The 16,235-nt window shown below is 37.4% G+C and overlaps 1 protein-coding gene across 1 annotated transcript; it reads left to right on the top strand.

Annotated features, from left to right (window-relative positions):
• Positions 1-1,471: 1,471 nt before the first annotated feature.
• On the top strand, positions 1,472-12,744 carry TRIM58 (tripartite motif containing 58). Its single transcript, XM_006893999.1, has 6 exons — positions 1,472-1,894; positions 2,891-2,986; positions 4,888-5,118; positions 8,695-8,717; positions 8,820-8,920; positions 12,155-12,744. Exons 1-6 carry the CDS (start codon positions 1,472-1,474, stop codon positions 12,742-12,744), a joined length of 1,464 nt encoding a protein of 487 aa, XP_006894061.1.
• The last annotated feature ends 3,491 nt before the right edge of the window (positions 12,745-16,235 follow it).

The following is a 16,235-nucleotide window of genomic DNA, read 5'->3' as shown; positions in this document are numbered from 1 at the left end:
ACAAAATAAGGAGAAAAGAAAATAAAATTGATTATGCTGCATGAGGGAAAGTAATTTTGTGACTGATTTACTTTGTGACTTTCATGAAGATCTCCAGGTATCATCATTTTCAGTCCTACCTTTGAGGTTATGGGGTCCCCTGGGTTGCATACACTAGCATAAGTTTGATAACAAACCAAAAGTTGTTTGAGCCCACCCATGAGCTCCCAGGAGGTAAAGGGTGGTAATTTACTTCCAAAAGATTTAACTATTAAAAATCCTTTAAACACATTTTATTGTGACTTTTTTTAAGATTGCTATGTGTTGAGTTGTCAATCATATCCAGAAAACTGTTACAGTGAAAAAACTCTAACTAATTTGATGGCACTTAGTGATTTTTGTTTGTTTGTTTTCGTTATATGCTGTATAAATGTAGGGATTGGGAGGATTTAGCACCCCCTCTGTCAATCATTTTATACTCTTTTACGTGTCTCAGCTTTCTACGTTGAACCCAATGTTTGACCTACTCCATTTAATTATCGTTGCCATCTATAGCTTTATCATCTTCACAAAATAATTTCCAACAATCATAACACAAGTGAGTTAATTATGTCAGCCAAATATTATTTAAATGTACCCTATCATTTTTGGGTTATGATCTTAAATTTTTTATACATGTAATTATTATACATACACACATTTCATTTAAGAATTTCTTTCTTTACTATAACTTAATAGTGAAGAACAAAAAATAAGGATTGGAGAAAGTAAAGCAAAATCTGATTATTCTGTGTGATGAAAAGAAACTCTTGGGGATAATTCAATAAATAAAAGATCAGTGATTCTCTGATTCTACTCCCAGTAAACATCAAAGATTCCTGAATCTGTGAAGGTCCTATATAAGAGAAAAAGAAATTAGAGAAATACCTCCACGAGAAGGACTGTTCTAATATTGATTTCCTATTTGTAGCTGAGGGTGTCTGGACTACCAAGAGAACAAACAGATTTGTCCTCAAGAAAGTGAAATCAGGATGCTCTATGGAGGCTAGGATGGTGAAACTCTGTCTCACACATACGGCATATTTCTAGAAGAGGCCAGTATTGGAAAATGACATCGTGCTTGGAAAGATGGAGGGTAAGCGAAATAGAGAGAGGCCCTCAATAAAATGAATTGACATAGTGACCGCAGCACTGGGCTGTTTGGCTATGGTGAGAATGGCGCATGATAGGGCAGGTTTCAGAACCCTTGTTCACAGAGATCCTGTATGCTGCAGTTGACTGGATGGCATAAAACAACAAGAAGTTATAATTTTTCCCAGGGAGTGGTTTATTTGTACCCTTAAACCCAAGTTAAGTGGATGGAATTCATCATGTGCCTGCTTCTGCTGGTCTAAGGGGTGCCTCCCCTCTGTGCGAGACCACAAGAAGAGATAGTGCCTGCAGCCTGGGAAGGGAGCACTGCTATCAGCGAAGCCAGGCTCCACCAGGCGACATGGCCACAGGCCCGCCTGGAGAGAGGCTGCGGGAGGAGGCCAGGTGCCCGGTGTGCCTGGACTTCCTGCAGGACCCCGTCAGCATCAACTGTGGCCACAGTTTCTGCTTAAGATGCATCTCTGAGTTCTGCAAAAAGTCTGATAGCGCCCAGGGCGGCGTCTATGCCTGTCCCCAGTGCAGAGGCGCCTTTGACCCAGAAGGCTTCCGTCCCAACCGGCAGCTGGCCAGCCTGGTGGAGAGTGTGCGGCAGCTGGGGCTCGGCGCGGGGTCCACCAGCGTGCGCCTCTGCCTGCGCCATGGAGAGGAGCTGAGCCGATTCTGCGAGGATGACCAGGTGGCCCTGTGCTGGATCTGTGACACCACCCCTGAGCACAGGAACCACCTCACGGTGCCCCTGCAGCAAGCTGCTGGATCCTACCAGGTGAGAGCCCTCGGGTCCTGAGACTCAAAGCCTTGGAGAGACTGATTAGTGATACACATATGCCTCTTTGACAGGTGAACCCACAGAAAGAAAGGCACTTCCTGAGCGCCCATGAGTCCAAATTATAAAGTCCAGGACTGCTTGGCTTTCTCCTCTTGATAACTCACATTCAGATCAGGGTACCTTACCTTTATCCTAAGTGATCTTTCCACTTGTTCCTGTAGAGGAGCTCAAAACTTACTCATTCTTTTTGAAGCTATCCCCACCCTCTGATTCTACTTCATCATTTTAATTTCCTGATAGTTCACATTTCTTGCATTTAATAGGCTAGTTACTACACGGTGGTTAATGAAGCAGAGTCAACTTCAGAGAGATGAGTTTGTTTTGTCGTTTTTTTCTTTCTCAATTGTTGTTGTAATGTGCCATCAAGTCTCCTGAATACTGATAAACTCTGTTGTGTGCCCTAGAGATCTAATTTACACTTCACAATCTCACCCTAACCAAAAATGTTTTCCATCAAATTTTTTCTAATCACGTTGCCACCAACTTATGTTTTCATCTTGTTTTTAATTACACTTTAATAGTTTCTATTTATAGTTTTAAGTGTCATCTTGTTTTTATTTTTTTGAGGGCTTTTGTTATTGTTTATTTAAATTGATGTCACAGTGGTAACTATTTTGTGCTCTTAGATTTTTTTAAAACACTCTATTTCCATTTAAATCCTATAATGCAAAACAGTTTTCATCACTTCCACTCATTTATCATTTTGGTTAATTGTGTTTTAACCATTTCAAATAAACTTGAAACAAACATACTTTTGTTTAAGTCTTTGGATGGATCATTATATTTTTATGTACATTTATGCCATTTAATAATGTCAGGCATTTTGTATGTCTTCTCATTTTACATGACCGTTTTGTTACCTGCAACATCTAATTGATAATAGATAACTAAGTACAGATATCTGCAAAGATGCAAGCATATCTTCCCATACAGGTAATACTTCAAACATCCCTAGGGCTTGTGAGGAAAGAGTTGGAGGAAGCCTTGACTCAGGAGGCCAATGTGGGGAAGAAGACCATCGTCTGGAAGGTAAGGCGATACTGGGCCTCAAGGAGGCTCACTAGCCTGAAGGATATTATTCCCCCTTTGTCTTTTTTTCCATCTATATGTGTACTTTCTGAAGAAAAACATTTCTGTGCCATGCAGGTTCATTCCATTTTCCTTACATTTCATTGTACATTTGTTCTTTCTAACTTCATGCAAAAACCACAATACAGATTATCAACAATCGACTTTACTGATTTTTATTTGGTTGTAAAACTCACTGTTGTAACTTTACTTCCTAAAGTCTTGTGACTGTGACTGTTAATTTAAAAAGCATTTCTTGTATGCATGAGATAGTGAATATTTGAGGAGGACCTCATAAACTTACTGCAGAGGGTCAAGGACTGCAGCCTTCAATATGGACTGAGGCTCAATGTCAAGAAGACAAAAATTCTCACCACTGGACCAATCGGTAGCATCAGGATGGATGGCGAGATTGAGATTGTTCACAGCTTCAGTTTGCTCAGCTCCACGGTCAACACTCTTGGCACTAGCAGCCAGGAAATCAAAAGATGTATTGCGATGGGAAAGTCTGCTGTTAGGGACCTCTCTAAAGTACTCAAGAGCAGTGGTGTTTCTCTGGAGACTAAGGTACACCTGATACAGGCCATGGTCTTTGCAATCGCTTGTTATGCATCAGAGAGTTGGACAATGACTAGGGAGGATAGAAGGAGAATTGATGCCTTTGAGCTGTGGTGCTGGAGAAAATACTGAATGTGCCATGGACTGCCAAGAAAACAAACAGATTCATCCTAGAGAGGGTTAAATCAGGCTGCTCCTTGGAGGCAAGGATTCTGGGGCTTCGTCTGACGTACTTTGGACATGTTGTAAGGAGAGACAGGTCTTTAGAGAGGGACATCATGCTGGGTAGAGTAGAGGGACAGCGCAGGAGGGGAAGACCCTCTATGAGGTGGATTGATTCAGTGACTGGGGTAATCGGGATGGGTGTGTCAGAGGTGATGAGATTGACACAGGATAGAGCACGGTTTAGTGCTGTTGTACATAGGGTCACTATGAGTCGCAAATGACTCGACGGCACATAACAACAACAACAACATAACAAAAAATGTATAGCTAATAATGCCCATTTTAAACCCAGGTGGATAACCTGAACTTTCAGCCTCTTTTCCAGCAATATGCCTTGGAGATGCGCATTTACTATTTTCAATTCATGTTTCTTTTATGTACCTATTTATAACACACACACACACACACACACACACACACACACACACACACTGAACCTTTAAAAAAAATCCCCTTCCAGTGAGTTAGTTTTGTAATAAGGGTGTAGAGTATCAATTTGTTCTATCTTACCCAGGCAAAATGCGTTTATCTTTATAATTACCAACCACTTTTTGAAGTAAAATTTGTTTTCCAATTTCCAGGTCTTTTCTTGGCACCTTTACAAAACTGTCTCTCTAATCTTTCTTCATTTTTCAGATGCTTTCACATATTTTTCATTAGTACCTATTCCAATTATAAGCAGTAACTTTCATGTGTGGAGCCTATGATAATGTGATCAACAGTTACCTGAATAGCTTGCTCTAACTCATTTTTTCTTTCCTTTCCCACATTTAAATATTGTTTGTTGTTGTTGTTGAATATAACACTAAAATTTATTTCTGTGCCTTGCCCCCAAACTTACGATAAGAAACCAAATCCAGCAGTTCATCTCAAACTCTAAGTTTCATTTATTCTGAGAATAGTCCCTGGTTTCTGCATGGTATTAGAATGTTGCTCTTTAATTTGCAGTTGTGAATGACTCCAATGTTTTCCAACTTGCTAAATCCTTTTATGGAGTCAGGAGACTCAGAGACAGTGCCTCCATTTATTGTCCAGTAGCCCAGATTGCTGAAAATTTTACCCATATGTCGTCACTCCAGGAGAAAGTAGAAATGCGTAGACAACGTTTCAGGTTGGAATTTGAGAAGCATCGTGGCTTCCTGGCCCAGGAGGAACAACTACAGCTGAGGAGGTTGGAGGAAGAGGAGCGGGCAACCCTGCAGAAGCTACGAGAGAGCAAGAACAGGCTAGCCCAGCAAAGCAAAGCCCTGAAGGAGCTGGTGGAAGAGCTGGAGGACAGATGCCAGCGCCCTGCCTTGGGCCTCCTCCAGGTGAGGAATAACGGGAAGGTCAGGGCTTATGAGATCTATAGGCCAAAACAGAACAATAGCTTTAAGGGGGACTATTTATCCATTTATTTTCTCCCTTTATTAAAAAGTTATCTTTTTTTTAACTTGGAAAGAATTTTTATCCTAACTTTCTGAATCAGAATCAGAAGAGATCCTAAGAGAATCCCATAGCTCATATATAATAATCTTAAATTTTTAATTAAATTTAACAATTTGTCTAAGATGAAACATAAAAAGCACAATGTCTTTTTTAATGTTTCTTATTAGCAAACTAAGGGTCATATAATGAATACTTATTAAAGCACACACAGCACGGGCGCACAGACATTTTCAGTAATAATACTGGTCATCTTATCTCCTCATATCTCAAATGACAACTTATTAAAAATAAGCATTTATTAGCAATAAAGAAATGCTTAAAGTAATTAGTAATGCAAAACTTTTGAAGAATATTTTCTTAAACTATTTATATTTATGATTATGCTCTGATTTCTCCTTCTTTCCAAGTATTATTACTAAGCGATATTTTGTTCTTAATGGTTAAGCTCAGGTGTATAAATCCTATAAAAGTTAAAGTTAATTATTTCTCTTGCTCTTATATATTGCCAAAATTTATCTGACTGGTATTTATTTTATTCAACAAATTGCAATGATTTCTTGAAAAATCTATTTTGAGATAAAATTAATTTATTTTTGACTCATCTGGATAATTGACTTATGTAAGACTCCCTAGCATAAGATGTATAAATTCAAAAGTTTTAGGACTTTGAATTCTCTTAGAGACACTTTGGGCATAACATTTTGTCTAAATCTTCTACTATACCTTACTCAAATAAATTCTATGAATATTTATAACCCTTCTTACTTCTGTTCCTGTGAATTAAGTCCAGAATATTACTGTATGCATTAGAATATCAAATTTGTCAGTTAAAAGATATTAAATAGGCAAATGCTTAGTGATTTAAGTTTTGTAAAGTCTGAATCTATATTATTAGAGGGAAAAAATCAACTATTCTAAACTCATGACAAAAAGAAAGCCTATTTTTCTTAATGAAAATGTATTTTTTTTTCTCCACCACCAACATAATTTTATATTGCAAACTCATTTTGGAAATTGAAAGCAATTCCAGTTCTGAGACCAGACAGTAAATGTTATGAGAGAAGTCGTTCCTCTTTTTTTCTCAGGAGGGAAGGCTGATAAATGACAAATTCTGGCATTTGGGTTAACAGTCCCTAAGCCACATAGTTTTATCTCAGTTGTAAAAAAAAATTCCAGCATGATATTTATGTTCAGTGATGAAATCTGTATGCAGAATGCAATTAAAAAGAAGCCAGTTTAGCTACTCCTTAAAATGTTAAATACAAAAATCCCATATGACCCAGCAGGTCCATGTCTAGGTATATGCAAAAAAGATTTGAAGGTAGGGACTCAAATAGATACTTCTATGCATTGCAAAGTTATTTACATAACCAATGGATAGAAACAACTCAAGTATCTCTCAACACAAAGATGAATAAATAAAATATAACATAGATATCATTTATATCACATGCAATAAAGATTCTGCTGGAAATGATCTAAAAACAAGTGAACAGCACACCAACAGAGAACTGCCAGAAGTGCAGGTTGGGTTTAGAAAAGGCTGTGGCACTAGGAATATTATAGCTTATGTTAGATGGATCTTGACTGAAAGCAGGGAGTACCAGAGGAATGTCTATCTCTGTGTTTCATTGACTATGCAAAGGCATTTGGCTGTGTGGATCACAACAAACTGTGGCTGATTCTGAGAAGAATGTAAATTACAGACATGTGATCATGCTTATGTGAAACTTATAGTTGGACCAGGTGGCAGTCATCAGAAAAGAGCAAGGAAACACTGCATGGCTGAAAATTGGGAAGGGCATGCATCAAGGATGTGTCCTATCTCCATACCTTTTCAGTCTATATGCAGAATAGATTATCTGGGAGGCTGGACTCTATGAAGAGAAGTGTGGCATCAGGACTGGAGGACGACTCTTTAACAACCTGTATTATGCATGTGATATAACCCTGCTTTCTCAAACTGAGAAGAACCTGAAGCACTTGCTGCAGAAGGTCAAGGATTATAGCCTTATATACAGTTTGAAGCTTAATATCAAGAAAACAAAGATTTTCACCACTGGGCTGATTGGCAGCATCATAATAGATGGTGAAGAGATGTTGACAGCTTCAGTTTGCTTGGTTCTACTATCAACACTCTTGGTACCAGCAGTCAGGAAATCAAAAGACGATTTGCATTGGGAAAGTCAGCTGTCAGAGACCTCTCCAAAGTACTTAAAAGCAACGATGTCAGTCTGGAGACTAAAGTGTGCCTTATCCAGGCCATAATCTGCAATTACTTGTTTTGCATCAGAAACCTCCTTAATGACTAAGAGTGACAGAAGTAAAATTGATGTTTTTGAGCTGTGTTGCTGGAGAAGAGTACTGAATATACCATGGACTGCTAGGAGAACAAACAGGTTCGTCCTAGAGAGGGTGAAACCAGGCTGCTTCTTGTAGGCAAGGATTCTGAAACTGAAGTCTGGCATACTTTGGATATGATGCAAGGAGGGAGCAGTCCTTGAAGAGGGACATCATGCTTGGGAGGGTTGAGTGACAGCACAAGAGAGGAAGACACTCAATGAACTGGGTGGATTCAGTGAGTGGGGTAATAAGGTTAAATGTGTCAGAGATAATAAGATTGGCACATGCTAGAGCAGGATTTAGGAATGTTGTGCATAGGGTTGCTATGAGTCACAGGCAACTCAATGGCACATAACAACTACAACTAAATATATATACACACATATATACACTTATACACATATGTGTGTGAATATATATTTATATAAATAAAAATAAACGCATACATACATACATAATGGAACAATGAAATCTTACTTAACCTTAAGGACAAATAGAGAACTAATATATACTACAACCTGGATAAAGCTTGAAAACATTTTAATGAATGAAATAGTATAACAGGAAAGCATACATATTGTACAATCTCTCCCATATGAAGTATGTAGAATAATCCAATTAACAGATATCAAAGCTTCTTAGTGCTTACTAGGTGCAAGAAGAGGGATGAGGATTCATTTTTTAAGGATTTTTGTTAAGGCTGATGGAAAAATTGAAAACAGTGATTATGGTCACATACCACTAGAATTCACAATCAGAGTTAAAGCCGCTGGAGTGATATGTGCAGACATGGTTTAAATGGCAAACTTTTTTATGTATTGTGATTGTGGTTGTTGTGTACCATCAAGCTGGTATCCATTCATAACTGACTCTCCAGCTGGCTTTCATAAGCAGTTAATTGCACAGGAAGAGATTGTCCATCCTCCCATGGAGCAGCTGGTGGATTCAAACTGAGTGCCTTCGGGATTGCAGCACAGATTCTTGCCACTAGGCCAGTAGGGCGCCGTATATTGAGATTCTTCATATATGAATAATTATTTTTAGGAACCCACTCAAACAAAGTTGAAACTCAAATGTCTGATTTTTGGCTATTTGTGTATCTCTTTCTCTTTCAGGATGTAAGAGCAGTCTTGAACAGGTATGTTTACCTTATAAACTAGTGATGGGGTTGAGAGAGGCTGAGAGGTTAATGTCTGACCTAAGTAATCACTAAACTTTGTCAACTCTGTGCTCTCCTCAGAAGTAAAAGTATCACAAGATTAGAACCAGAAATAATCCCTATGGAACTGAAGACAATGTGTCACATCCCTGGGATGAGAGAAATGCTAAGAAAGTTCCAAGGTATGTTAGGAAACCGTAGTGTCTTAGGTTTGGTTGTTAAAGTAATATGTTACTTTCAAGTTGCCATAAAAAACAGCTCAAATTCCTAGTGATGGTCAGTGATCTAGTGAGTAAAGAGTTTTACTATCAATCCAAAGATAGGAGATTTGTATCCACCAGCCACTCCCATAGGGGAAAGATGAACAAACTCATCTCATTTAATTTTTAGTCTCTGAAAGCCTCTTAGAGAGTCAAAAATGAGTTGATTCTGACTTGATGACATGTAACAACAATAAAATCAGGACAATTTTATTCTGGGATTAAATAATTTGTTTACTACTGGACACATCATCTGATCAAGGCTGGTTTCACTTCCACAGTGTTGCTGGTATCTGTGGACAAGGACAAGGATAAGATGAAACATGCATTGTTTGTTAAAAGCATTATCAAGGGAGTCGTGCACATCTCTTTATTGAATAAATTATTGCTAGAATAAGTCACATGTCGATGCCAAACTGTAAATATGCTCAGATTAATGAATGGAAGGGTATTTTAGAACAGTTCTAAAAACTGTCATTTAGAGTACAGTTAGAACAATGGATTTGAAAGTGTCTTTAATATCTTATTAACTGTAATATTAAAAACAATAGTTCCATAAATCTCCATTCCCTGGTTTATAAAAATAATACTAGAATTGTTTGTAGTACTAGTTGATTATTGCTAGAACCAGAATATTAGACCTGGAGATGATGAGAAAATGATTATATTTTGAAGACAGAGTTTATAGTATTTGCTGCTTTTAGATATGAGGTATAAGGTAAGAAGAAAAGAAATTAATTACTCCACAGCTTTGAATCTCAAGCTTTGGTATAATAAAATGTCTGTTAATGTAAATAGACAAACTCCTGGGTAAAATAAGATAGAAGGTGCTTGGTTTTGGAAGACCTACTATTGTGATGGATGTCAAAGATCCACATGTTGATGGCAAAAGTAACGGTGAACTTATCTGTGTAGAGTTTCAAGAGAAATAATTATGTATTTGGTGTCCAATATGCATGACATTAATTAAAGCTATATATTAGCTCAAAAACACAGAAGAAGTGAGGTGAACAATACAGAAAAGGTCACTAGATTCTCCAATGTTAGTGATAGAAGAGAAGAGAAACAAAGTAGAAACAAAGCAGATGTAAAATGGGAAGTAAACCATGATGGCTCGTCACTATGAAAATAGAAGGAAAATTTTGTTGAACATACCGTGGACCGCCAAGGGAACAAACAGGTATGTCTGAGAGAGAGAGAGAAAACAAGTTTCTCCTTGGTGGCGAGGATTTCAAAGCTACATCTCAAATACTTTGAGCATGTGGCCCAGGAGGGACCAGTCCTTAGAGAAGGACATCATGCTTGGAAGGGTGGAGGGACAGCACAGGAGAGGCAGACCATGCATGAGATGGACTGATAACTGTAACTGAGGACATGGGAGCAGGTGCGTGAAGTCAGCGAGACTGGCTCAGGGTAGGGCAGGCTTCAGAGCTGTTGTACATAGAATTGCTATGAGTTGCAGGTGACTTGTCAGCACATAACAACAGCAACAACAACAACAGCAAGAGAGTTTTCAACAGTGTGAATTGCTACAGAGAACTCATTTACAATGAACTCTGAAAACTGCTCGAACATCAATGTGGAAACAGGGAGAACTCCTGTTCTAGTGGTCTAGTGATAATAAGCTGTGCTGCCAACCCAATGGTACACGATTGAATTCACCAGGTGCTTTGAGGATGAAAAAGAACATTCTCCTTCTGTGCAATTTACTGCCTCTGATAACTACCTGGAAGGCCAGTTAGGAGTCAATTCCAATCATACATATGGCAATTCCAAGCATACTATTGTTATAACAGTAACAACAGTAACATAAACAGGAAAAGTTTTGGTTGGGGACATGGAATTATCATGAATCACTGAGTTTTAGAAAGAAGGGAGATTAATGAACATTGGTGGTGTAGCACATTACATGTTAAGCTGCTAATTGTATAATTCACCAGCCACTCCATAGAAGAAAGATGAGCAATCTCCTCTCATAGATTTTCAGCCACAGAGACTTACTGAATTGTTTCTATAGAGTTAAAATCAGCTGGGAAGAAGTTTTTATTTTTACTTTGTTTTAGAATCATCTCCTAGGGGTTATGAAGTTTCATTTTCTCTTACAATTTCAAAGCCATCAGCCACTGAAAGAGTCCATATCTCTCTGGTTTCTCCCTGCCAACAAACTAGAGAACCTTTTCTTATTTTAAAGAACTCCTGATGGGCAATCTCTTACAGGGTGATTAACTGCTTCTGAAAAGCCACTGGAGGGTCAACTATTGGTTAGTTCTGACTTCACTGTACATGACAACAATAGCACTATTATATTAAGTCCTCACACATGATCTCCACTTTCTCATTTGAAGTACCATATATATTAGATGTACTGTATGCATGCAAAACCAGAGTTGTAAAAGTTAAAGAGATAAGTGCAACAATGAATGAATGGAAATCCAAAATCTCTGTAATGTTCATTAAAATTAATTTTAAAAAGTCAACGAGATAATTTAAAATTTTGTCTATCACAAGTTATTTCTTTTATTTATGGATTTTATATCAATTATGCTATACTGTATGTGTGAGATAAAATAAAGATCACCTAAGGAATTTAGCTGTTATTTTACTGCAAAATTTTATCCATGTTCATAGTGAACCCAATGCTTTTTAGTTGTAAGGTGCCATGGAGTCAAGTAAGACTCATAGCAACCCTAGAAACAACAGATCTGAACCCTATCCTATTTTCTGTATCCTCCTCGTTTCTGACAGCCACACTTGAGTGCATTGCCACAGTCACTGTGTTAATCATCTTGTTGAAGGTCATCTTATCTTTCATCAACTCTTCAGCATTCCAAGCATTATAGCCCCTTTCAAGGAATTGCATCTCCTAACAATGTGCCCAAAATAAGTGAGACAATGCCTTGTCATCTTGCCCATCCACTTGGTTTTTTTCTTCATTACTGGAATCATGACGTTCTTACAGGCACCATAATGAGTGTTGGACAATAGAAAACAGATCACAGTGAGATACACCAAAGCATAATGAAGAATGATCATTTCATTCTGCTTAGCATTTAATAGAGGAAAAAGTTATGAGAAACCAGGTGACAGCTGTTTTCATATACAGCTTCCTAAGGTTCTAATCTTCTTTTTCTATTTTCCACAAATTTCTTTCCACAGTTAACATAAAGCTGGATCCTGCCACGGCTCATCCTAGCCTACTCTTGACTGCAGACCTGTGCAGTGTGCAGGATGGAGAACTGTGGAAAGACGTCCCCAACAACCCAGAGCGCTTTGACACATGGCCCTGCGTCTTGGGTTTGCAGAATTTTTCATCAGGGAGGCATTACTGGGAGGTTGTGGTAGGAGAAAGAGCAGAGTGGGGCTTAGGTGTCTGTCAAGACACAGTGGCAAGAAAAGGGGAAACAACTCCATCTCCTGAGAATGGGGTCTGGGCCATGTGGTTGTTGAAAGGGAACGAGTACATGGTCCTTGCTTCCCCATCTGTTCCTGTCCTCCAAATGGAGCGGCCTCGCTGTGTTGGAATTTTCTTGGACTATGAAGCTGGTGAAATTTCCTTTTACAATGTCTCAAATTGGTCTTACATCTACACATTCAACCAAATCTTCTCTGGTGTTCTACGACCATATTTTTTTGTCTGTGATATGAATCCTCTTATCTTGCCGCCTATTACAGAAATGGAGTCAGAGACTTGGGCATCCAGGGATCATCTCAACTCTGCTGCTAATTTTAGAGAAGATCATTCCTGAAACTATTTTCCAAAGATACACTTCATTTCAGCAAGAACATTGTGTTTGAGCAGAAGATACACTAAGCCTCAACAGATGTCTCCATTTAAGTTAACATTTTACTTATGATTGCTATGGAAATTTCTCCATATAGATAAAAGGGCAATATTAAAAATTTGCATTTGTAGATACATGTGTATTATGAGACATAATAATTTTAGAAACGGAGAAATTACATCAAATTTTATTTTCCGATGGCTCCAGAGTATCTCAGTGAGTTTTTCTTCAAATTAATGGATTGTATTAAACAAAGATTTCTATGTATTTATTTACTTCCTTATTTCTTTCAATACACTTCTACTCTGTCTTTCATGTGGAAGTCCTTAAATCAGCTTGGATTAATGTTAAATGTATATTTGTTCCAATTTTTCACTCTACTGTTCTAACTTCATGCCCATCATTTTGAATTTTTTCCTCCTTCACTTTTTATTTACTTATCCTTTCTCTCGTATTCCTCACTTTTTTCTCCTGATTTTTTTTCTTATTTAATCTTGACTTTATTATAGAGTAAAATATTCAGTTTTGGTTCTACATAGAAGAAACTCTGGGAGTGTAGTTCATAAAGAGTTATGCTACCAACTCAGAGGAGGCTCCTTTCTAGCACAGCGAATCTACCAGTAGCTTTGTAGGAGAAAGACGGGTAGTCTCTCCCAAGCAACTCAGAGACTCCAAAAACCTGCTGGGGGTCAACGATGAGCAGGTTAAAATGCCAGTAATAACTTTGACTTTGACTCCCACATAAAGTTTCAAATTACTTTAGAAATCCTCTTTATTCTGGGACCAGGATTTTTGAGATTTATGAAACTCTCTCCACTGAATCTACTATTCCTGAGTATCAGAATATACTTATCTGGGATTTCAAGTCTTTTTATTAAATTGAGATATAGTTATATCATTAGGATTTCTCAGAATTTTGATTGACTGTATCTGTGGATTTTTTTACCAAACAATCTATTTTCTAATTGTTGTTATTGTTATTGATTGCCTTTGAGTCAAACACAACTCACAAGGGCCCTATGAACAAAAAGACTGTAGTTCCTCTACAATTATCAATTTTATCAAAGTTCATAGAGTTTCCAGAGGCATGTTGTTTAGGAAGTGGATGCTACTCATGCTTCCAAATTTTCTAATTAGGAGACCTCAAAACACCACCAAAATTATTTCTCTCCTTTTCTGTCATTTTAAAAGATTTCTATATGTGGAAAAAGGTGGTTGTTATTGTTGTTATGTGCTGTGGAGTCACCTGTGACTCATAATGACCCTATGTACAATAGTCTTAAACTTTGTTTTAGCCTGTGTTACTCTCACTATCTCTGACACACACCCCCCTATTACCACAGTTACTGAATCAATTCACCTCATAGAAGTTCTTCCTCTCATGCATTGTCACTTTACCCTCCCAAGCATGATGTCCTTCTTCAACATGTCCAAAGTATGTCAGATGAAGCTTCAGAATCTTTGCCTTCAATGAGCAGCTTGGTTTAATCCTCTCTGGGATGAAACTGTATGTTTTCTTAGCAGTCCGTGGTATAGTCAATACTCTTCTCAAACACCAGACCTCAAAGTCATCAATTCTCTTTCTATTGTCCATAGTCATTGTCTAGCTCTCTGATACATAGCAAGAGATTTCAAAGACCATGATCTGTATCAGTGCACCTTAGACTCCAGGGTGACATGATTGCTCTTCAGTACTTTGGAGAGGTCTCTAACAGCAGACTTTCTCATTACATACTTCTTTTAATTCCCTGGCTGCTGGTGCCAAAAGTGTTGATTGTGGAGCCAAGCAAAATAAAGCTGGTAACAATCTCAATCTTTTAGCTATCTATCATGATGCTGTCAATTGGCCCAGTGGCAAAAATATTTTTTTTCTTGATATTGATGCCCAATCTATATTGAAGTCTGCTGTCCTTGCCTTTCTGCAGCAAGGCCTTCAAGTCCTACTCAAAAAGCAGGGTTGTATCATCTGCATAATGCAAATTGTTGATGAATCTTCCTCCAATCCTGATGTCGTATTTCTCCTCATATAGCCCAGCCTCCAGGATAATCTGTTCTGCATATAGACTGAACAGGTATGGAGATAGGACACATACCTGGTGTACACCCATCCCAATTTTGAACCATGCAGTGTTTCTTTTCTCTGTTCTGATGACTTCCTGGTCCAAGTATAGGTTTCACATTAGCACAGTCAAGTGTTCTGGGATTCCCATTCTTCTCAGAGATAGCCACACTTTGTTGTGATCCACATAGTCAAACACCTTTTTAGTCAAACAACTCTTCTCTGGTACTCCGTGCTTTCAGCCAACATCCATATAACATTAGATACAATATCCCTAGTACCACGACCCCTTCTTCCAATATCCTTGTCATCATCTTTATATGTATTTAAAGAACAAAATTAAATTTAAATAATACCACTCATGACCTGAGAAAATTGTCAGAGAAAACTGGTACCATTTTTTTTCCCAATCCAAAAATAACTGGAGAAATCGTACCAGTTTTATATGGTAAGTTTTTCAAGTCACGAGTGATATTATTTAAATTTAATTTTGTTCTTTAAATACATATAAAGGTGATGACAAAGATATTTGAATTAATATTCAAGTATATTCTGTAACTTCTCAAAGGTTCTTAAACTTGTTCAAAGTGGTTTTTTTTTCATATGTCTTTTGTGTTCAAAATAATTAAATACTTCAATTACCTTAAATATTAAATAAATTTTTAACAGTTAAAAAATCATGGAACATTATTTTTATATTCTAATGTTTCTCACATGTTCAATTTTTCCTCTTTCATCTACATTGAGATTCAAAGGTGGGTGTTTGGGTTTTTTTTTTCATTTCCAAGGAGATTTTTTTTCTACTAGTTTATTTACAAAATTCAAATACAAATTTGAATATTTTTTTTTCAATTTCCCTCACCGCCCCCATCAAATTGTACAACTCAATGATTTCCAAGGATATTTTTTTACATCTTTTATTTTCCTTTCAACAGTATAATTTAGTAACTTCTTATCTACACTTTCTAACTGATCATTACTTGGAAACAATCTCTGCTAAACAATATACTTTTATGTTTTATAGCTCAAGCATGCTCTATGCTTCTGCTTATGATCTGAATAGGAAAGAGCTTCTTTTTCCCCCCACCACAGATCTTAAAGTATTTTTTATTGACAATTAATATGATTCCATTTTTTTTAATTTGTCATTAAAGTTATGGTAGGACATATGATTTTCCAATTCTAAGCAGCCAATATTAGTCCATTTCAGTTCTCTTGTTCCTAGGACATTGATTTTTATGTATCCTTTTCTTTTTTACAACTTACAACTTTCTGAAATGACTTGCCTCTGGAAACTCTATGAACATGGAGAAAAGACTAAAGTTATACACGTGTTTAGGTCTTTCATTCATAGGGTCACTATGAGTCGTCTATGACTCAATGGCACTTAACAAGA

Source organism: Elephantulus edwardii, unplaced genomic scaffold (assembly GCF_000299155.1).
Source record: "Elephantulus edwardii isolate Elephantulus edwardi_28Jun2011 unplaced genomic scaffold, EleEdw1.0 scaffold00133, whole genome shotgun sequence".
NCBI lineage: Eukaryota > Metazoa > Chordata > Mammalia > Macroscelidea > Macroscelididae > Elephantulus > Elephantulus edwardii.
Note: the sequence above shows the minus strand (reverse complement) of the source record. Positions and strands in the feature narration are given on the sequence as shown.